At 36.8% G+C, this 24,527-nt stretch overlaps 1 protein-coding gene and 1 long non-coding RNA gene across 2 annotated transcripts; one reads left to right on the forward strand and one right to left on the reverse strand.

The window, feature by feature from the left end:
- Positions 1 to 228: 228 nt before the first annotated feature.
- On the reverse strand, positions 229 to 3,416 carry LOC113077779 (uncharacterized). The gene is made up of 2 exons (XR_003281387.1): positions 3,317 to 3,416; positions 229 to 432 (listed from the first exon to the last, which is right to left on the reverse strand). It is a non-coding gene; the product is annotated as an uncharacterized LOC113077779 (long non-coding RNA).
- Positions 3,417 to 11,819: 8,403 nt separating this feature from the next.
- LOC113077782 (sterile alpha motif domain-containing protein 3-like) lies at positions 11,820 to 18,883 on the forward strand. Its single transcript, XM_026250052.1, has 6 exons — positions 11,820 to 11,856; positions 12,960 to 13,065; positions 15,679 to 16,665; positions 16,762 to 16,923; positions 18,089 to 18,181; positions 18,294 to 18,883. Exons 3-6 carry the CDS (start codon positions 15,685 to 15,687, stop codon positions 18,609 to 18,611), a joined length of 1,554 nt encoding a protein of 517 aa, XP_026105837.1. The 5' UTR covers positions 11,820 to 11,856; positions 12,960 to 13,065; positions 15,679 to 15,684; the 3' UTR covers positions 18,612 to 18,883.
- The last annotated feature ends 5,644 nt before the right edge of the window (positions 18,884 to 24,527 follow it).

Here is a 24,527-nt window from a genome sequence, read left to right on the forward strand (position 1 = left end):
ATGTAAACTTGCAATGACATTTGGCTTTCTCTATCAAGATTTATTTATTTTTATTTATAGTGTTGTTTTAACATGTTTCTGTATTTTCCATGTTATTGATATTCTTGATCGACAGAAGATCAGCACAGAATACTTGTTGATGTACCTCAGCAAGTTATTTTATGGTTGTTTACATCAAAGTGCTATGCAGGCATAATGGGAATGACTGTAACATTGTGGAGCTTGGACAAATTGTAAATGAATTTATTTACTTTATAAGTGCACATTTATTTGAGTTCGATAACTGTTAATACTGTAAGACATATTTTAACGCTTCCCTTTGTTTTGATCAAAGCACACAGGTTCTGAAGAGGAATTCATCAAGGACATGACCGCTGGCATTATAGTAGTGGGTGACCAAAGTGAGTACCATCAATCTGCAGTGATGTGGTCCTGGTAACAGAAGAATAAAATCTTGGTTATCTGTGGTTGTAACACATTAGTATTCAATATAGTACATAGAACGTACTGTATGTCATGATACACATTACATTCACAATACTAAAATAAAGCCAAAATAGTGTGAAAAGGATAGTCCACCCTAAAATAAAAATTTGCAAAGTGTAAGTGGATTTTTTTGCCTGAAATTGTGGTACTTGGTGATTCATTAAAATTCATTTTAATGTCAATTTATATAAGATATTTTATTTATTTTATTTTATTATGATTCATGTTTAAAAGTTATTTCACAGTTAAACTGATAGTTCAGTTACTCATCCTCATGTTGTTCCAAACCCATAACATTTTCAAGGTAGAGGTCTTCACAGTGCACCCGAGACCCGACACCCGGGACCAGCAAGGGTCTATATTTTAAATGAACAGCCGGGTCCGGGTCGGATCTGAATCTATTACTTTGGGTCCGGGTCTGTTTAACATTGTGTGTAATACCTGTGTGATCGGAGTCATCGGACTCGGAGAACATTCGGCCGTGATCAGACACTGCTTGTGTTCTGACGTGAACTGTCACATGAATGTTTTATATGACACTCAAATTGCGTTAAAAGGCATATTTTAGGTTGATCCAGCTAGCACGCATGTGCAGTCTCAAGCGCATGTCATGTTTCTATGGCAACCAGTGAGAGACACAATGACTTTGACTGCCAAATCGTGCTTTACATTTTCTCCCATTTTCCTAATATTATAAATGAACCGTTTAATCTTAAAGTTTTAGTGGTCAGATTCAGACTCGACGCAGAGCAGAGAGCACAGAGATGATAGACAGAACGGCCATGGAACTGAAAGAGCAATCGTTATTACAGTTCAAAAGGTCAAACAGTCAAAGTTATTATGCGAGTTAACTCGAGTCAGAATGTGCACAGTTTCATTTGTCATCCGTCACCGTGACATCAAGTGGACCTTTGAAGCTGAAATTGTCACGGTTCATGAATGCACCATCTCCTGCTGTGTTCATGTTAAGTCATGTTAATTGTTTCATGTGGGTGTTACCGCTGAGGTGCAGCTCATTCCAACAGCCTACTTAATGCCCTGTCTTTCGTCTCTTGTTTGTCAGATCGTTGTTTGAGGTCCTTGTGGTTCATTTCTGTTCGTCCTTCATTGTTCCTGCCCTTGCTTTATTTCCTGTTCGGTCGATTCTGGATTATCACCACCCTTCACGGATCTACCACCACCATCATCTCTACCAACGCACTCAAATCACCCACTCATCTGTCTGTGCTGCTGTCGAGGTCCCTGCGTCAATCTCCAGCATCCATTCATCACACCTCCATTCAATAAACATTGTTTACTTGCATTTGCCTCCTGTCCTCCATTAATAGCATCACAGAACGATCTGATCAACATGGAGGCAGTGAGTAATCAACCTTCCGCCCTTGAAGATTTTCTCAGCGCCAGTGTTCGGAGGATGGAGTCCCAGGAGAGGAATCTTAACGACACTGGTCGCGCGGTTCAGGCTTTGGTGACGCAGGTGTCCGAGCTCACCCAACAGTTCCAGCTACTACGAGCTCCCACTGCGCCACTTACACCGCCTGTTCCCCCAGCACCATCAGAGACCCCCTCCCAGCCGGTACCACGTCTCCCGATTCTGGAGACTTACTCGGGTGAGCCCAACTTTTATAGAGCTTTCTTAACCCGCTGTGACATGCACTTTTCCCTCCAACCCAGAACCTTCGCCAATGAGAGGGCCAAAGTGGCCTTCGTGTTAACCCTGCTCTCTGGGAGGGTGGCATTATGGGGAACAGCGGTGTGGGAGAACCAGGACCCATGCTGTGCCTCGTTTCAGGCACTCTCCGCCGAGATGAGACGGGTCTTTGATCGGGCCCTCGCCGGGAGGGAGGCGGCCAGGAGGCTTGCGGAGCTACGTCAGCATGAAAGATCCGCCTCAAACTATTCCATCGAGTTCCGAACCCTTGTGGTGGAGTGCCATTGGAACGAGGAGGCGCAGTGGGACATCAACCGAATCTGGTGCACACCAAAAGTGCTAGTGTTAAAGCACCCTTACATTCGTGAAATAACAGTACTTGTTGCAGTTTTTTTTTTTTTTTTTTTTATTAGTTTTTTTTTTTTTTACTGTTCTTCTTTATTGCTGCATGTTGCTTGTCCTTACCGATATCTATAATGTCCTGAAAACATTTATGCTCCTGATGGGTCTTCTTTACATCATTAAATTTTACTACCCAAAACACAGTACAGGTTAGGGGTGTCCAAAAAAAAAAAAAAATCAAATTTTGAATATTCATCCAATTTAAAATAAAACTCCACTTTTGAATGCAAAAACGTTGCTTTCGAATTTTAGGTGTGCGTTAAGGAGGAAGCCTTATAAGTGTTCCACGAGATGTGATGACGATATAACGTTAAGTGTCATTGCATTTTAATGTTTTAGTCAGCCAGTGTTGAAGCCACATCTCGCACCAAAGAGCCACACTGAAGTTTAACTCATAGTTTTAAGGCAACCGTGTAAACTTCTTAGTTAATTGTTACAACAAACGATATGTAGTTGGTGCACAAGTTAAAATCGTTGGTTTATATAATTTGGGATTACATATTGCATCAATTTATTCAAGCAATCAAAGGGATTACGATGATTTACAAATTAAAATTCACTCAATTTAATATTATAATATGTTTAATTAAGCTGAGTGAACAAATTTTTTTTGTTAATTACTTTAATATCTTTGCTTAAATGATACAATACAAAATAACATTAATTTAAAAAATATATTTAATTCTTAGAACAAAATATCAACAAAATCACTTGTTGTAATAACTCACATTTTTAGTTTCAATGAACTCTACATTTTAAGGCAATCAGGTAACTTACTTTTTTGAGTCAAACTATGATGTGTAGCTTATGAGAGAGTGACCGAGAGAGCGAGATCGTTGCCAGCGTTTTCTCACAACATACACTAAAATGCAGACTAAAACAACTAGAACAGATGCAACAGCAATGTGTATCATAATGCCTGTGAAACAAACACATATTTACAATGAATTATTTTGCAATAAAACAATGATAGAGTGTTTTAAAAAAGACTGAATATGAATTCTCACCATTTTGAGGAGCTTCTAAAGTTATGTAAGAATTTCCCAGAGTGTTATTGGCGAAGCACTGGACAGTCTCAGGGAAACCCAGCCAACCCTGGAGGGTGAATATGGTAAAAGACTCAGTTTGTTTAATGCTGGTGCTGGAGAAGGTTTCCAAGGAATCTGGACCAAACCACTTGACTTCACTGGGGGGGTTGGAGTCCACAATGCAGTCACAGACAGTCAAAGTCTTAGTCTGGCAAGAAGATTCACTTTTAATCTCAGGAGGATCTAGATAGATAGAATCAGTATTAGCTATCATAAATCATGATGATCTTCTTTTCACTAACGGTACCAATCTAAATGGTTGAACTGAGGCCTTTCACTTATACTTACACAGTATATTAAGTTTCTGTAAACCAGAACTGTTTTTTCCCTCTGTGTTAATGGCGGTACAGGAAATGGCCTCAGTATGTCGGGATACTCTCTCCAGTTTGTAAAAGGGGCTCTTTGCTAATGTTGCTCCATTTGAGCTGAACCACTGGTAGCTGTTCGCAGGAGGGTTGCTGTTACTAGAGCAGGTCAGTTCAACAGAGTCATTCTCCTTCACTGAAGGTTTAGTGACCACGTTTACATTATATGGAGGATCTGATTGGCATAAAAGATTGATAAAATTTCAAACATTCAGTCCATTTAATATGTGTTTTTACTAAAAGCCATTTAAGTTAGTATGTAGAAGTTGTTTGTGGCCATAAATGCCAATGAAGTTTTATTTATTTTACAAATGTAGCAGCCTTTTACTGATTCAAATGCTGCAATGAACACACCTTAAAGGAATATTCCAGGTTGACTTTAAACATTTTTTGGAAGACTGAAAAGCAGTATATAAAATGAAATAAAATAAAAACTGAAAAAAAAAAAAAAAAAAAAAAAAAAAAAAACTGTTGGTCCAGCTCCCACTCACAATTTCAACATTCACCTCACTTTGTTGCAGCAAGCAAAACGGAGGTGCTTTTTCCACGCTGCTGTGTTCAAACGAAAAACATTGAAAATATCCAGAACTGCGTATGTCAACTGTTTATTTTCTTGCACAGTAGACAGATCACTGATAACATTACATACATTAAAAACATAAAACGTGACCCTGGACACAAAACCTTTTTTGTCTTAGATGGAATTTTTTGAAAATTGAGATTTATACAGCATCTGAAATCTGAATAAATAAGCTTTCATTACACATGACGCTATTTGTCCGAGATTGAAAATCTGGAATCTGAGGGAACAAGAAAATCAAAATACTGAGAAAATCACCTTTAAAGTTGTCCAAATGAAGTTCTTAGCAATGCATATTACTTATCAAAAATTAAGTTTGAATATATTTTTGGTAGGAAATTTACAAAATATCTTCATTGAACATGATCTTTACTTAATATTCGATAATTTTGACCCATACAATTTATTTATTTATTTATTTGCTTTTGCTATTGCTATTGCTACAAATATACCCCATTGACTTAAGTTTACCCGAGTTTTGTGGTCCAGGGTCACATATTTGAGTAACTTCTATTTTTCAGTTCTTTCTACCACTTCCTGTGCACTTGTGGGTCCAGTGGGAACACAGACCACTAAAACAGATTTACAGATTAAATCAAGATGAACTTTGACTTAACTAATCAGCTGAGTCTGAAATATTTCTTTAAATTTGACTTGTATCTTCTTCCATGTAAAAAATATTTTCTCAAATCAATAAATTGCCAATCACACACACACACACACACACACACACACGCTCTACTTACACAGCACATTAATTTTCTGTGGACCAGAACTGTTTTTTCCCACTGTGTTAATGACTGTACAGGAAATGGCCTCAGCATGTCGGGAGACTCTCTCCAGTCTGTGAGTATGTTCGTTTCCCAACAAAATCCCATTTGAGCTGAACCACTGGTAGCTGTTTGGAGGAGGGTTGCTGTCACTGGAGCAGGTCAGTTCAACAGAGTCATTCTCCTTCACTGAGGGTTTAGAAACCACTTTTACATCATATGGAGGATCTGATTGAGACAAAATGTTGATAAAATGCTATTTATTACCTCAACAATGGTCTCATCAGGATTACCCTGTGCCAAACATTTATTTAATTTCATAAGACTGTGGTTTTTAACCAGGAGGCCTATGCAGGCTTTGCATAATTTGGCCACAGGATAATTTAAAAGTATTGATATTAATATATCAAAAGATACGAGTAAGCATCTGATAATTTATTTGTCTTAAACTCACATAGTCGACTTACATTTAACACTGAGTGTTGTGTAGTTTGTCACGGTCTTCCCTATAAATTCTGCAGAGCAGCTGAGATATTTATTATGGTCTTCTCTAAAAGGGGTGAAGGTCAGGGTGTAAAATGTAAGCCTCAACTGCCCTGGAATTTGCGGCTGTGATCGACTCGAGTGTGTGCCGTTGTGGTTCCAGGTGACACGGGGCAGGTTTGAGGGACAGGAATGATACACGGCACAGGTGGCAGTCACTGGTTTCACTGATGTCACTTCCTCTTCCACAGAGATAGGGATCTCTGTTGTTTCTGGTGAAGACACACAATAGTTTTTCCACCAGTTCACATACCTGACACATTGATTGAAATATTAATTTGGATAGTACACAACAAATCATTGTGATGAACCCTCATGTTGTGATCCAGTCATTTTGATCCGGAGAGGACTTTGTTCTTCCAGAAAATTCTAGTTAATGTTATGACGGGCCTCCAAACTAATTATTTATAAATGACAGATTATGCTACAGTATATTATTACCACTTACCATTTCCATTTAATCTTATCAAATAGTTTTCTTAAAGTAAGCACAGGTTTTGTATTTCTTTTTTGAACTGATTGATCATAGACCTAATTTTTCCTTCCTGTAGTTCTTACAGTAGAGCATGGCACTAGCATTAGCTAGGTTGTAGGTTTGATTTCTAGGCAATGCATAAACTGAAAAAAAAAAATAATAATACCATAAAAAGTATAGCATTGAAAGCAATGTAAGTTTTTTGGATAACAACATCTGCCAAATGCATAAATGTAAATTGGGTGTATAGATTTTGAGTGAATATTGCCCAAAAAACTGCCGATGCACAAACTAAGTTCCAAAAAATAAATGCAAAACCTGTTCTAATTGAATGAAAACATTGGCAAACAATTGGACACATTTCTCTTACCGTTAACTGTTACAGAAGTTATGTTCTTGACATAGGTGTACTTGTCCAGATCTTTAATCTCAATCCGGAACATGAATGATCCAGCGTCACTGCTGCTCAGAGAGCTGATTTTTAAAGAACAGTCGTTTTCACTCAAATCACCAGTGAGACTAGTGCGACCTTGAAATGCGTCACTGATTTCTGAGGCGTCTGTATGGTATACTGTTAATTCATAATATCCTTTGTACCAAATCCCTGTAAATTCTGTGTATGTTTTTCCATCTGCGGGGTAGCTGAAAGTACAGGGAATCACCACACATGATCCAGACAAACCCACCACTGATTCTGGCATTTCAGCACTCCATTCTGCAGCAGTCTGTGACACTAAAAGCAGAATTAATACATTTTTTTTTTTTTTAATTTTTTCCTTAATTTAATTGGTCACTAAATTGTTATTTTATATGTTACAAATTTCAGTGTCATACCAGTGATATTACATCATAATAATTTATTATTTATTTATCAATTATTTATACCTAAATTATTTTTCAAGACACTGTCAAATTCACTACATAAAAAGACTAAACATTATTTACAACATAAAACTGTCATGCATAACCATTTTTATGTAGTTAGATTTTACTAACCTCTGAGCCAGAGAAAGAGAGACAGTAAACAGCTCCAGAAAAGCATCTCTGCATCAAAGTTCAGCGCCTGGGAATAAATGTTGTCATTATTATGGGGCTTCAGTTCCTAGTAATCACTATGTAATGTTTTGGAATGACAGAGCATAGTTTCATTTCTCGCTGTTTACCGAGCATGTGCAGTGCAACATTTGCAATAAAGTAGCTATTTAATAAGGGATTTACAGTCACTGTGTAGAAAATAAAATAAATGAGTAACTAACTTAATGTTGTGTCCTCTAATGGTGCCTGAGATCATTAAAAGAAGACTGATGTGCTAAACATCCTAGAGCCTCTTTCTCCCTATATCTGGCTGAACGTGATGCTTGTGATAGTCTGGTCACTTCCAGGGCGGTGCTAGAGGTGGGCTAAGGCGGCTGAAGCCCCAGATATTTTTATTTCCATGACTTGTGCGCATCAAGACTGAGTGTAAATGCAGTGTAAATGTATGCAAGAGCTCCTTTAAAATATGTGTAGAACCCTGCCTCTATGCAAATGTAACTTTTAAACATATTTTATTTAAAGTGTATCCCCTGTATTCTGACACATGCATGGATTTCTCTCGACTCAGTTCCTATTTCAAAAACTGACTGTACACATTCAGCATAAAAGTGTCCAGAAATGTGTGCGTGCGTATGTGTAAGCCATATATATATATAAATATATATATATATATATATATATATATATATATAAAATATAGAATTTTTTTTTTTTTTTTTTTTTTTTTGAGTGAATGCATTTGCTAAATGTAGATTAATACGTTTTTTCAATCAATCAATCAATGGATTCCATTTAAAGTAATTGCTACCAGAATCATGAGGCATTGTGTTTGCATATAGGTGCCAAGATTTTGCTATTCGGTTGCTTAGGTGTACCTATTGGTTTTTACTACATGCTATGGGATTGCTAAGGTGTTTTGGTTTGTTGCTTGGTGTACACACAATTTGGTTTTTAACGCATTGCTGATTGGCAAGAAGGCTATTTCAGGTGTTTGCTAGGGATAGTAGCCTTAGGAGATTGCTAAAGTCTCTCTATAGATAGAAAGATGAATGAAGATGCATGGCATTTCCCTGTGTTTTTATTACACACTGTTATGTAATTCTACAAAGGTCAGATGAAATATATTGATTAAAACACCATTGAACAAAAACAAGATGTGTAGCCTATACTGAGGCTAAAACAGTATGTATCTGATAGAACACAGAAGGTAAATCTGAAGGTTTTTTTTTTTTTTTTATATATGCATCACGGTTTTAGTTTAACCACTGTGTGGGCTTGAACTTAACCTTTGTCTTCATTTTAACAGGATGTGGACTAAAAATGATATCTTGTCATGTGACGGTATTTAATGTTTGTTCTTAAGATGTGCATTATCCAATGGCCATAAATTGTATTTGCAACACTTAAAGACTGAATTTGGTATGTATTAGAGATATCAAACAAATTAATTTTGTAATAATAATTACATATTTAAATGTTTAAATGGAACGCACGTTTCTGAATATTTCCAAAAATATTTCCAAATCACATAGCCATGTAAATCTTTTAAGAGTTTCCACGAGGTCCTTACATTTCCATTAGGCGTCAGTATATTCACTGTGAACTGAACAAGGTCTGTCAGCTTTGTGGATTTTTCTCATCTACAAAGGCAAGGTTGCACTTTTCCCAGCTCTGCTTTGAAAATTGTTCCAGGTTAGACCGTGCTGAAGATAGAGGGCAGTAACGGATGCGATTGCTTCTTGGAAAATTTAATTTAACCAAACTATTGTCTTTCGTGGATGTCCGTTTGTCTTTCCGCAGGGCGTCCGCAAAACGAACTTCATCATCTGGGTCATGCTTAGTGAGCTTTTTATTTCTCCTTCTAATATTTTTTCTTGAGTCCTGGGTCATCAGAGGCCTTGATTTTCCATTGCCCATGATATATTGTGAAATGTAATGTTCTGAGAGAGAGAGAGACAGAGAGAGAGAGACAGAGAGAGAGAAGGAACACAATAAAATAATTAAACAGTTAATTTAAATTCATTCTTGCACAGTGATTATAAAACATGAACATACATACATTCAAAAGTAAAAAAGTAAAAGTGACTTTACCTGATTTTATTTTGAATTGATGTCTCTTTTGGTTTGCAGTCGGTTTTGGATTTATATAGTGTTGAGTAGGCTACCTCTGTTTATTCTTTACTTCCTGTATCAGCCCTCAGTGAGTGATTTGAACAGCTTTGTGTTAGATATGTTGTTTCTGCTCTTTGACAGAATTGTGAAAATTAAATGAAGAATAGGATTAAAGAGCACAATGGATCTTCTGATCGTTTACGTCAACTGGTCAGTGATGAAGCATTATCCTCACAACCATTGATACTGTAGTAACATTCATTTGAACTGACACTGATTTAATAAGCTCTGTCTAAACATTGACTGGCTGATGTGATTGCGTCTGAGTTTTCAGAGATGGTCTTATTCAGCAGTTACATGGTGTCTACTAACCTCAACTGAGCTGAACAAGGGAAATTTAGTGCAATTTCTTGCTCAGAAAACCTTAGATCAAGAGTGTATTTAATTAACTAAACAGTTTCTTATGAATAAATAGATGTTTCCTAATATTTCAATGTTTTTATTGTATATAATTCACTAAAATGTACAACTTGATTTACAACTTAAAGCAGCGGTCATGCAAACATAACCAATATCTCGTTTCATTTACAGTAAATAACTTCTGAGCCAGAGAAAAACAGACATTTATGGCAATTCAGTTGCTACTGTACTACAATTTCTAATAAGCATTGAGTTTCAGAATTCCATTGTTTTCATTTTTGTTTAATTTCTCACTGTTTATAGAGCACAGTGCAACAAGTGCAATGCATAAGTTGCTTATTAAGGGATTTGTATAGACACTGTGTAGATAAAATGTGAAATATTGTCAATTAATGCTGTATCCTCAAACAGTGCGGTTCAACAGAAGATGACTGATGCTCTGAATATTTGAGAGCTTCCTTCCTCTTGTGTATTGCTGAATATGACACTTGTGATCATTTGTGCACTTTCTATTTCAAAGGCTTCTGAAAGACTGGATGTACCCATTCAAACAAAAAAGTGCCATGAAGGGTTTAATTAATTCTCTAATAATACAATAAATTAATTAAATATATAGAGGAAGTTTATATATCCCATTAAACTTAGCTTTGCATATAAATAAACAATAAATATAAAAAATATATTGAAAAAATAAATAGAACTGTTTAGTGGTATAGTGGTTCTTTCATTTGGCACAAAAACTTTAACTATGTCTACTTAGGCCTTTGGAACTTCTAATGTTAGCAAAAACAGAGAAGCAAAATTTAGAAATGGTGTTCATTTAAGAAAACTGAACCTACAACTAGGCTACACATAATCATAATGCTTTATGTATGAGCTTAATATGTCTCCTTAATTAAATTTAAAGTTAGATCTGTACATGGATGGATTAAATTTACAAAAATAAAATGAAACTTTATGAACTTTTCCGATCTGATCCTGATTCACAGCAGTATAACTATAGGCAATGTGTCAAGGAGCCCATTGATACAGAACTGCATGATTTAGCAGCTGTAACTGTCCAGCTGGACAGAGCAAAAATACTTGAAGGGTCAGTCCTCAATTTAATCTTAATTATATTTTCTGAAGTAAATGTCGGTACGTAATTTCCAGGGTTTTGCATGAATTTCAATGAAAGTAGATTTTAAACTTGTATGTTGAATATAATTTCCCCAGCTGCAACTGTATCCTGTTCAGACTTCACTTTTTTTTGTGCTGTCTTATAATATATTGCCTAGAACACCAGAACATGACTAACTTTCATACTGATCTTGCCTGATCAGTTGGTTTCTTTTTTATTTTTCTACAGTATATTTCATTTATCTTAAAAACATTTCTGCTGTTGTTCACTGTGTGTGTCGTGGTCAGAGTGAAATTGCACAAAAATGGGTGGTACTCCACAAAACATGACTTGACGCTGATTGAACTGTAGACCCAGAGGCAGAACAAACAGTGATAGCTAGCATAACACCATGGCTGAATGTGATAGAAAAAAAATAACAACCTCTTTTGCACCTGGGTGGTGTGTCACCTTGTCGTCCTAATGAAGAAACTGCACAAGTGAAATGTTTTAGCATACACTGTAAAAAATTACTGATGCAAAAAGTTGTACAAATGAGGAAATACATGTTGGCTCAACATAATGGTTGTGTCAAAAAAGAAAAATATGTTTGGTCAATGAATGCATGATTTCCATGACTGTACTAAAAAATGTTCATCAAGAGAAAATAAATAATTGTGTTGGCAGAACTTTTAACGTTGCACAAAAAATATTATGTTGGCCGAGCAAGAGGGAGCGTCAAACGTCTGAGCATGCGCAAAGGAGTTCTACCAGGCAGGCGCCTCTTGGAATTCCCCCCACCACGAGTCACGACTCACGACATTGCAGCGGTGAGTGCTTTTTTGCTGCGAGGTAATGAGCAAATTTAGGTTAAGAATATATCAATTGTCTATCAACAAATTTGAAATCGCTTTATTGTGAGTACCTACAGTGATTAGCAGTGCTGGAAAATCACATGTTTAACTCATAAAGCTTAGCGTTCCTTTCCAACTGGCATGTGATTTTAACGTTGACCCTGACGGTTAAGCATGACATGTTCCCATTTAATATTTTTAATTGTCAATATTTTCAAATTCCATTTGCATTTTTGGCTTATGATATGTATGATAATTGACTGTAACAGACAGTTAGTCCTGACAACTTGCGCTTTTGCTATTACAGAGTTACTGATAAGTTAGGCTGACGTTAGTTCAAACAGTTAACGTTAGTCGGCATTCAAAGCACGTGTGCCTTCGTATTAGCAGGTAGTACTTTGCACAAAGCGCTCCTTTTGCAAGAGTGAAATATTTCAGTCCTATAAAAATAAATACAAAGTTGTGCTAACACGAAAACGAATAGCTGCTAATGTTACCGGAGTTGTAAGCTGTTTAACGTCATCAGTTTGCCAACGGTTAACGTTAAGCATTACATATTTCCGTTTAATATTTTTAATGGTCAATATTTTCAAATTCCATTTGCATTTTGGCTTATGATATATATGATGATAGACTGTAACAGACAGCTAGGCTTGACAACTTGTGCATTTGCTATCACAGAGAGACTGATAAATTAGGCTAGTTTTAACAGTTAGTTGGCATTCAAAGCACGTGTTCCTTCATGTTAGCAGCTAACGTGTTACTTTGCACAAAGCCTCCTTTTGCAAGAGTGAAATAACATTTTAGTCTGATAAAAAAAACAAAAAAACAGTTAACACTGTTAAACAGTGTTAACATGAAAACAATTGTTGTTAACCTCACCTGTTAAACCTTATCAGTTAGCCTCACCAAACCCCGTTAGCCTGGTACTCAGCTATATTTAGCCTACATTTGCTATATATTTAGCTATATTTGCGCCATTGTTAGGTTTAAGAAAAGCCTAAAAAAATACTTAAGTATGGTCGTTCTGTGTATAGAACTATGAGTTATTTATGCACTTGTCTTTGTTTGTATTTCAGGTATTTTTTTTCAGGCTTAAAGCTATGCAGTGCCGATATTGTAAATTTTCACATCTGCATCAAGACATTCTCCTTAAGCACTACAGGCTTCATCATTGGCAAGCAGGTAAAGGTTCTTTTCCCTGCATTCATCCAGACTGTGTTTGTATTTTTACAACAACAGGGGCCTTAAAAACCCATTTATGGAGAGCACACCCTAAAATAGACAGGCCCACTCAGACAGATACTGACCATGCCAGTTTTCGGTGTGAATTATGTGAATTCTCAGATATTTGCTCACTTACTCAATTTCTGAAACATTTAGGAAGACATTTGCAAAACCATGAGCGAGTTCACTGTCCATTCTCCAACTGTGATTTTAGCAGCAACAACGACACAACTTTCAGAGCTCACAAGTCCAAGAAACACAGAAAACAAACTTTGAATGACCTCTGCACATCTGTTTGTACAGTAGAGAGTGCAGGCAATGAGTTTGACACAGTCTCAGTTTCAAGTCCATCAGATCAAGCTGATGACATGCAGGCAGATTCTCATATTTCAGATTCAAACCTTGAGGAATGTCAGCCAGTACTTGAACACAAACTTGCTGCCTTATTCTTGTGTATGCAGTCACAGTTGCATGTGTCCCAAAGTGCCTCTCAACAGATTATTGATAATGTAAATGACATTCTGTCAATTGCTAATTCAAATACACTGTGTGCAATTCAGAATATTCTGCTGAAGCACAATTGCAATGTTAATGAGTCAGTTGTTGCTGACATTACTGACACATTACAAAAAACAAACCCGTTTCTGAGTGCCACCACTGACAAAGGTCCCCTTTCAACTAATCACAAGCGGAACATCTACTTCAAAAACAATTTTGGCATAATTGAACCTGTTGAATATGTGTTCAAAAGGGTACAGAATCACTCATTTGTTTATGTTCCTCTTTTGAAGACTTTGAAGTCTTTGTTGGAGAGACCTGACGTACTTGAGAAGACATTTCCCATAAAGCAGGGTACACCAGGATTTTACACCTCACCTTTTGATGGTCAGTATTTCAAAATAAACAAGCTTGTTAATGATCAAGATTTCAGACTTTCACTTGGGTTTTATATTGATGATTTTGAAATTGCCAATCCATTGGGAACTTCTAGAAAGAAGCATAAAATTACAGCAGTCTATTGGGTCATTTTGAATTGGGAATCACAGTACAGATCGAGTCTCCACTCTATCCAATTGGCACTGCTTGGGAAAAGTTCTGAAGTGAGACTGTATGGTTATGAATCATTTTTTGAACCACTTTTATGTGACTTAAGGAGCCTAGAGCAGGAAGGCTTGTATGTTGAACAGATAGGTGAGAATGTCAGGGGAACTGTGCTTAATGTGTCTGCAGACAATCTTGGTGCACATGGACTTGCAGGTTTTCAGGAAAGTTTTCGTGTGGAAAAATTCTGCAGATTTTGCTTGGCATCTTTGAAAGACATTCAGACCACAGAAGTTAAGCAGGGACTCTTTCCACTCAGGAGCACGGAGCAACATGATCAATGCATTGCTGAGTTGAAGAGCAATGAGTTTGTAACAAATGTGCATGGTGTGAAAGCTGAATGTGTTCTTCAGAAACACCTATCCTTCTTTCATGTCATCACTGGTTTTCCTCCAGATGTTTTGCATGATCTGTTTGAAGGGGTTATACCTAGGGAATTGGCTCTGTGTCTGCAGAAACTGATTGGTGCCAAGTACTTTACATTTGATCAGCTCAATAACATTATCCAAACATTTCAATATTCATATTCAGATAAAGTGAATCGTCCTCAAAGAATTCCAAAGACCTTTCACTTGAAAAAAACAGTTGGAGGAAATGCACATGAAAATTGGGCCTTAATTAGACTGCTCCCTCTCATGGTAGGTGGTATGGTGTCTGAGGATGAAAAAGCATGGCAACTTTTAATGGACTTAAAAGACATTGTGGAATTAGTGGTTAGTCCAAAGCTATCAGAAGAAGCTCTCTGTTATCTAGAGAGTAAAATTTCTGATCATCGCCAGTTGTTCACTGATGTTTTTCCCAATGAAAGCTTGCTACCTAAACACCATTACCTTGAGCATTATCCAAACTTGATCCGCTGTTTTGGCCCTTTGGCTGATTTGTGGACAATGCGGTATGAAGCGAAGCATAGCTTCTTCAAGAGGGTGGTGCACGACACCCGCAATTTCAAAAATCCCCTCAAAATGTTGGCAAGTAGGCATCAATCAATGATTGCTTTTGCTTTGGACGCCCAAAATTTCTTCAAAGCACCATTGCATGTTGAAAAATTGAAAGTGGTCAAATTGTCAGCTGTTGAACCACGGCTGCGGATAGCTGTTGAAAACAAATATCCAAATCTGAGTTCCTTGTCCCTGGCAAAAAATGCAACATTGCTTGGGACTTTGTATAGTAAAGGAATGATTCTTCCAGTTGGACTTAGTGATGGCTTTCCAGAGTTTGGTCGAATTCACAGCATTCTGGTTGTTGGCACAGAGGTCTCATTCATAGTGGAACAACTGTCTTCATGGTACTTCGAACATTTTAGAGCATATGAAATTGTTGGAAGTACTTACTGCAATGTAGCCATTGTCAACCCACAAGATCTCATTGATTTCTACCCTCTGGCATCATACAACGTAGGTGGAAAGACTATGGTGTCTGCTAAGAGATTTTTACTTTGCTAAAATTGAATCTCTTCATTTTCTTTCCCAGGAAACAATGTTATTTCGAGTCATTCTCTCACCTGACAACATCAGGAAGTTATCAATACCCACACCATCATCAATTGAAGAACTCTCTGCAGTTCTCTGTGAAAAAATGCAGATAATGGGAAATTTTGTTATCCAGTATGAAGACCCTGACTTCAACAATGAACTTTGTACTTTACATGACATCACAGAGCTTCCAAAAGACAAGGCTACTTTGAGGATCCACTGGGAAGTAGTTGTAAGCCCAGTGGTGGACGATGTTCACGTTTCAGATTTCACTGTGGATACAGCAAGCATGACATCCACTCAGTCATCAGCTTTATCACCCCAATCAGTTTCTCCTCTATCTACATCCAGATCTGAGCAGTGGCCAAGCATGTTTCCAGTGCCTTCATTTTCATATGATGTGGAGTTGAGGCTGAAAAAAGCTAATGAGGATCTTCAAGCAAATGGAACAGCCCTGATTGTTCCAAGAGACATGAAAATGCATATCTTGGAGAAATTGGCTGAAACTGTGTACTCTTACAAAGCCTACCCAAAAGACTCTGAAATAGAGAAAGTTGCATCTGCTCTGGTAGAAAAACACCCCAGTCTCAAAGACCCAGGATCTGACACAAGTGGATGTGAAGCATGGAAAGTTAGCCTGAAGTTTAAAATGGCTAATTATCGTCAGAAACTCCGCAATGCAGGATGCAGTGAGATGATTGTAAATACCCACTCTAGACAAGGTTCATCTCGAGGATCTCTCAAGAGACCCAGAAGATCTGAACTAAACTTTCTTCCCGACCATCCTGTTGGTTTGGATGAAGAAGAATTGGAGAAGGAAAGGTCATTGGTGGAGAAAGAAGTGAAAAAGAGAAATTTGAGCTTGACCATTTTGAATGCAAAAATGGAGACAACATTTTCCTTGAGGAGAAAGGAAATTGTGCAGGATCAGCCGCTGGTGTCAACAATCAAGCAAAGATGGCCAGGACTGTTTTTTGAGGAGGAGGTTAGTAATTTATTCCTGTCACCATTGGAATTGAATGTCTTGAAATAATTTGCTTTGCTTTTAATTGTTTGCTTCTGAATCTTTAATTACCCACAGGTTTGTGCTGAATTCTTCCGCATCAACCGTATTGACCTGAAGTCAACATTCCTGACATCGCTGGACAATCACACCCAGGGGTTGCTAAAGATGTACAGAGCCAAAGCAAGACAGGGAAGGTGGAACAACTTGGATGAACTTCTGGAACAACTGGATGCCCAGGTATGTTATTCATTTCTTTGTATAAAATATAACACTGTTAAACAGTGTAACATAATTTTCTGATACCTGTGTAAGAGAAGAAACTGCCTACAGCTCACTGCTCCACAAAAACTTAACTGCAAAACTCAACATTTTAATTTCAAGGTCTTTGTCAGTTGAGTTGATACTTTGTCTTGTGACATTTATCCATTGCTCATAATGTGAGCAATAGAATTACATTTATATGATCAGAATTTGTCAAAAATGTTCCATGTATACTTGATGTTGATGATCTACAATACATGTACAAATCCCGCAAATACATAATATAATGTATGGCATAAATGTTCAGAGATGATGGCTTATTTTTTGTATGTGGGATGTCACACGTATTGTTTATGTTATCTTATTTACATAGGGTGTACATGGAACCTCAGTGAGATTTTGATTATGGTGCTATTTTATTGTTTTAATTGGTATGGATAACCAAATAGGCAAAGCAGCCAGCTTCCCTGATTTAGACCTTGAGATCAACATGGATGCATTAGAGAGAAATATTTTGGTGTAGTATTAAGCTGTTTTTCTCCTATCATATAGCTCCATTTGACCAGCACCTACATACTGTGCAAAATTGACCAATTTCACCATTGGTTAATCTTGACCAACCTCATGAAAGTCACCTGACATGCTTGTGGTCAATATGACTGAACAAAAAACAGCCAACGAGCGCACAGCATGTTTGAGATCTGTTTTAGGACTGTTAGAAAAACCACTCTCAGTATCTAACCTAAGTAGACTCTGGGAATGTTATTCCAACAGTCTTAAAGGGATACCCCACCGAAAAATGAAAATTGTCATCATATACTCACCCTCATGTCGTTTCAAACCTGTATGAATTTATTTCTTCTGCTGAACAGAAGAAAGAAATTCATACAGGTTTGAAACGACATTTTTCGGTGGAGTCTCTCTTTAAGGGATCTGCGGACTTGCTGCACTTGTTAGCTGATTATCCCTCGCAGATTGTAATCTTAATGTATTTCAGGTAACTATTTCATGAAGTTGGTTGTAATGAAGCCCAATGGTGAAAAGAGTAGGTGATCCTAAACTGTTGGTAGAGTAGATGTGTAACCTCTTTGTTAATTAAGTGACTTAATAATGTCTTATTAATGACCTGTCTTTTTGGCAGACAACAGATCTAACTACTCATAGAAGGTCTGCTGTTCTTCGTGGTCTTCCCCTGTACTTGAGAGAGACAGCTTCAATTTCAAAGACTATTAAGGTAATTAATTTGAATATCTTTATTATGGTATTACTGTTTGTGATGCAGTAGTGATTGCATAAGACATTATGCTTTCAGTCTGACACTAAAAATCATTTATTTTGTTTCACAGGATACTGAGGCACTGGGGCCACACACAAAGGCCATGAAAATGGGGATCCTGGAAGTGACTGACAGTTTTACCAACTCAGGGCCATATCCCGCAGTAGTCAATGTGGCTGTAGTACTGGAGGAGGAAGTTGTCATGGACAATCTGGGAGACTTCACAAATGCCCTCATGATGCTCTTTGGTCTGCTGTATGCTGTAAATATGGAGTACCCTAAGGACTTAAGGTACACATTCGAGGCAGTCCAGAAGATTTTCTTAAACCTGGGAAAAGAGTGCACAGCAAGGATACAGTCCTTGAAAAACAAGTTATTACAGGTGTAATGGTCATGACATGTCAGTCATTAAGGTATTTTGAGGTATCAAAAGTTTCATGCAAAAGTTTCTGTTAATGCCAGTGACTTTTTTTGTTGTTGAATTTTTGTAACTGCTCAGGAACTTGATTACTTTTCCCCCACACAGTTTATTTGTGGGTAAATAGAATTTCAGTTCAAAAGTTTGTTTCAGCAATATCTGAGTGTATGCTGATATTTGATTTGTAAAGCAGTCATCCCTGAGAAATCGCAGAATATTTAATTTAAGCAGAGATTTTTTTTTTTTTTTTTTTTTTTTTTTTTTTTTGCCAATAGAACTGTTAAATAGTGACCATTGTAACCTGACAGTAGTGGGCAGTACTGTGTATTTTATTTTTATTAATTTTTTTTTTACATGTAATTGCACTTAGTCTTCGACTAACAGACAAAAAATTTCAAATGTTTACAGGCAAAGCCGTTGTCATGTTTTACATAGTTTCATTTTGTAAAGCAGATTTTTATTTATTTTTTTCCAGTACAGCAATTGACTAAGAGTGATATGTCATGCTTTCTTGAACTGGCAGATCTTGTTTCGGCACTGGTTGAATACTTGTGTAATATTTTACTTGAGCCTAACAGGCAATTTCATATGTATTTAATAAATGCATGAAATGTTCTTTATCAAAGCAAAGTGTGTAATTTATTTGTAATAATGAAAAATAGACTATTTTGACCAACGTTAATTAAAAATATACTTATTGGCCAACATTAAATATTTCATACAACATTTTATTTCTATTTGAGTCTGCTTGTTGGCCCACAAAGCTATGTTTAGTCAACAGAAAATATTTAATTGACACAACATTCTATTTCAAGTTCCGTCTACATGCAGGGGTTGTCAGCCCAACACAAAAAAGTTGGTTTCCGCAACTTAAATTGGGCCAACTAAAAATTTTAGGTGCAACGGGTCACTAGAAATTTTTATGTTGGAGAGGCATATTTTTTTTTACAGTGTAGTGACAAACATAGTGTGAGAAAAAGCAGTTAATCAGATTCATGGCTACTGCACAATGAAAAAGAGGAAGTTCCATTTTTAAGACAAACAGGAACTTCTCAGGATTGATTAAAAAATTTGAGTGAAATTTTCTGAAATTTATATTACACCTGACTAAATCTACAGCTTCGAGAGCTCCTCTGTATACTCATTGCTTTATGCATTTTTCTCCTTTACAAGGGCAAAGGGTTGCACATTTCCCAGCTGTGCATCGAAAATGGTTCCTGTTCAGTCTCTAGTGTTGATTTATATATATATATATATATATTAGAGGTGGGCATTGATTTATTTTTTTAATCTAGATTAATCTCACTGTGATCTTGAAATTAATCTAGATTAATCTAGATTAAAATGGCTGATTCGAATTCTGCCGACGGCATTCAGAATATGTGTGTTACCCAAATAAAATAGACAAACAGTAAGTCTTTGAGAAGGGGTTTATCAAGCTAGATGGTGCATTAGAAATGTACATCTCCTGTTTCCAAAATGCATCACAAACTGCTTGAAAAAGCTGTAAACTAATTCCACATTGCACAAGCGGGACCCGGTGAAGGTTGTACCAGTGGTCCCTGTTTGAAATTGTCTAATTTGTATGTTCGTTTATTTTTATTTATTTGTGCTATTTACACAATGTTTAAGGTTTTTTCAAGTTTGTAGGTCAAGGTACAGAAACTAAATAATTAAATGTAAAAAAGCACTGGATAGTCTTCAATGTAAAAATGAAATATACAATGAAACCTACATTTATTCAGACACCTTCAACATTTCTCACATTATTACAGTTTTGCTATATATATCAAAAAATATATCTAGTGTCTGAATAATTTTTGGTTTGAGTGTTAAAACTACAAAGTAGTCAAGAGCAGTGAGTGATTTTCATTTTCATTTTCTTGGATTAACATTACAGCAGCCAGTCGCTAAATTAGGCGCGGTCACTTTAAGAAACGATGAACGCATCCAATATAATACACATCCCATTTTTTTCCTCAACTGTTTTTTCGAGAATAATTTCCAAGGTGGACATTTTGACATATTTCGTATGTATTTGTCGGCACTAGAGCTAAAATAAGCAAATTCGATGTTCAAGTGTTTTGATCAACACACTTGAAAACGCTTGTTTTTAGCGTCTAGAGACGCCTTTCTCTGCGTGAGACTTGAACACCAGAACACCGCGAGTACTGAATCGCAGGGGCGGAGCCAGAGGGGTGGCTTGGGGTGGCCCACGCCACCCCTGAGATTCGATTGGCCACCCCAGGTGCCACCCCAAAATCCTACTCTACGATTGGCCATTAACGTGGTCAAAGGCGGAACCTTTGTTGACGCACTTTGCTGCCTTTAAATCAGCGCGGGAGCTTGGACAGTCAGACAGACACCAGAGCTCAGAAATGTAAGTAGCAAGTGTTTGATATAAGCTAACAAAAGATACACGACTTATTGTTTTTTAGCATGTGAGTTTACAGCACGCAAAGATATCTATTTACCTATCACATCTGCCTTGATATCTAATCACACACACAGCCCAGTATCACGTCTGTCGAATCACGTCATGTAGGCTAATTTATCTACTGTAAGTTACTTCCCTATTCTGCCTACTCAGTCGACATTTGCTAGGTCATTAACTGTTAACTGTAGGTTACTTTTGTAAAAAGCATTTAAAGATTTATCATTAGCAGATTAGCAGACGCAATTTTGTGCAAAAAAAAAAAAAAAAAAAAAAAACCGTAGCCTACATTATATTTTAACCAAATTAAACACGCCATAGCTTGCCCCTACCTTCAGTAAGTTAGGTTTTATTCCCAGATAAATTCCACGCAGGGTTTCGTTTTTGTTCGTTCTAATGTTTTCAAGCCCTGTGTTGCTAACATACCTTTGCTGTGAAATTAAGGTCTAGCCTACTGGTGGGTTTAGTTGAATTTGAGTAACGTTAATAGGATATGCAACCATTTACATCTGGAGATAGTTATTTGTGCTCGCCAAAATCATAGAAATTATCATTACAAGACACTTACAGTATCTCCTGTAATCCAAGACAGATTTTCTTCGAGTTGTTAGGCTTTAGAGCATTTATTTTAACAAATGACATGGAAAACATAATTTAGCATAACAACAATTTAGCTTAAACCGTGAGAATCAAGCAAACCTCACGGCCGTCAGGGCCTTAAAGTGACAGGCACTGAATTCGACTTGCACATCACCAATGCAGAAATGACATGAAAGAGTAGTCTATATCGTTTAAACTTTATAAATAGTAATAGTTTAGCTCACATGTCAGATGTGGCCTTTGATTACGCTTTAATTTTGTGTAATTAATTGTAAATAATACGTTCTTTGTTGTGCATTGTGCCATTTCATGTTTGTTTCATTTCAATTTCTAATAATAATGTAAGTAATAATTGCTAATAATGTAAATGGGGAAAAAAGTATTTAATTGGTGTTTATGTAGCCTAGGGGTTGGTTGGACTGTTCTGAAGGAAATCTGACTTCTTTACAGTATTAAAAGGAACCAGAATATCCAACAGTTCTTCATTAGCAAGAAAAGCAAACCTGATGAAGACAGTGAACTGATCAGAGCAGCTGAAGTTAGCAGTACCAGCACTGGTTCAGATAATGTTAGTGAGTCAGATCAGGATGATGACAGGCAGGGTGAAGCGACTGAGCTAGCAGCTTCACCTGATGACCTGGGTATGTAAAATCTAGAATTCAATTTTATGGTATCATTGATTAAATAGGCTATGTATTTAAAAAAAAAAAAAAAAATAGTAACAGCATTTTTATTTAGCCTACACAAAATAAAAATGTTTAGGCATCTAAGTGAAATCATGTGAAATCATTCTAAATGCTATTTCAGATTCAGACAAGGTTGCTGGAGACACTTCAGATCCTTATAAGGGTATGACATCTCAGCTATATCTGATTGAATTGCACTTGTTTTAGTTAATACAACAAAATGTATTTTACATTTAAATTTAGGTCCATCATCATCATCTTGTCTCACTGGTTGTCCACGTGCAGCTACAAACCCAACCCCTGGACCTCATGGTGTGTACTGTATGTTTTATCCTGGTTAAAATGTATACAGAAAACACGTTTGTATGATTTGCTGAATTGCTTTTGTTCTTTCCAGACATCTCCCAATCAAGGGCAGCAGATCCAACTCAACCTGTGCTGAGGATGTTTCCCAAGACCACACAAGGTCAGAAAAGAAGGGCATTCAACCCGCAGTGAAATTTGATGTAAGAGTACGGCCTTTGTCCTTCCATTTATGAGTATGGTGTTTGATGCATGATTTTATGATGCCACCCTTGAATTAATCAGTGCTCCACTAAGGCCACCCCTGTTAAAAAAGTCTAGAATCGCCACTGCTGAATCGGGCTCTTTCGCATCTTGTTGTTTGTTTCAAACTGCGATTTGTATTTGTTCGTTCCGGTGCAGGAGGGACTTTGAGGAGAACTTCGCAGAAGAGAGCTCGGTTCAGTGTCGCTGTCCGTTAGGCTGGCCTCAGCCAGTCGGTTATATAAAATATCAAGGTGAAAGTCATCAGAGCTTGCTTAGTATAGACCCAGCCCCCAACCCAACTTTGAGAATAGATTAACGGCGATATTTTTTTTATCGCCTGATAAGAGTCTCGCGTTAACGCAGCACGTTAACGGCGATAACGGCCCACCACTAATATATATATATATATATATATATATATATATATATATATATATATATATAGCTTTACTTGTTTTCTTGTTTCCTGTCTTTCTACAGGGTTTCCTCATAAGGGAATTATTTTGACACTCTTGGTGTGCTTTTCATTTGTTAAACTTATTCCTGGGTAATTTGTTTCATTACCCTTGATGTATTATGAAATATGATGCTCTAAAAAAATTACACAAAAAGGAGTATGAGTTCATTTATTTCCTTGCACTGTAATTACAAAACATGGACATGCTTAAACCATTCACTATGACCACACACTCATTAAATGCAAAAGTAAATAAGTAAAAATTATTCACTGACTATTTTAACATGGACATTTGCTTTTAGATTTTAAATAGTGTTGAGCATCCCAGTCGTAAACAGTGTCAGGGTTAAATGTCATTAAAAAAAAATGTCATTAATGATGAATGATCTCTATGGTACATATTTGCCTTTGCTAAACAATATTAAAATTTTCACACAAACATATATATATTTGCAGGCTGCAAAGAAATATAGAGCTGTGTATCATCAAAATAACAGTGTAAGCTAACACCTTGTTTCCTGATGATATCTCCCATGGGTAACATGTAAAGCATGAAGAGTAACGTCCCTAGTACTGAGCCTTGAGGTACTCAATACTGCACTTGTGATCGATATGATACCTCTTCATTCACTGCTACGAATTGATGGTGGTCATATAACTATGATTTGAACTATACTAATGCACTTCCATTAATGCCAACAAAGTGTTTTAAGGAATGTTGTGGTCAATAGTGTCGAACGCAGCACTAAGATCCAATAGCACTAATAGAGAGATACAACCATGATCAGATTATAAGTGCAAGTAATTTGTAACTCAAATAAGCAGAGCAGTCTCAGTACTATGATACGGTCTAAATCCTGACTGAAAATCCTCACAGATACCATTTTTCTCTAAGAAGGAATATAAGTGTGAGACTTCCTTTTCTAGTATCTTGTATCTTCTAGTATCTTTGACAACATTCGTGCTTACAGCTGTGATTCTACCAGTTTGCTATAGCTTATGCTCAAATAAGCACTACCTTTGCGACAAAAATGACAAGCACACATATATGCCTACGGTCATTGCTTACTATGTTTGCTTTGCTAGGACTTTCCAGTAAATATATTTGTGTGTTTTCTGCATTAAACTTGACCAATGTTTTCAATAGTTTTCCAACTAGA

This window comes from Carassius auratus, unplaced genomic scaffold (genome assembly GCF_003368295.1).
Source record: "Carassius auratus strain Wakin unplaced genomic scaffold, ASM336829v1 scaf_tig00023221, whole genome shotgun sequence".
NCBI classification, from domain to species: domain Eukaryota; kingdom Metazoa; phylum Chordata; class Actinopteri; order Cypriniformes; family Cyprinidae; genus Carassius; species Carassius auratus.

Excerpts from the sequence above, each read along its gene's own strand:
- LOC113077782 (XM_026250052.1), top strand. The coding sequence starts at position 15,685 with ATGTTATTTCGAGTCATTCTCTCACCTGACAACATCAGGAAGTTATCA. Across the intron at positions 16,666-16,761 it reads GACTGTTTTTTGAGGAGGAG|GTTTGTGCTGAATTCTTCCG; the intron begins GTTAGTAATTTA and ends AATTACCCACAG. Across the intron at positions 16,924-18,088 it reads TGGAACAACTGGATGCCCAG|ACAACAGATCTAACTACTCA; the intron begins GTATGTTATTCA and ends TCTTTTTGGCAG.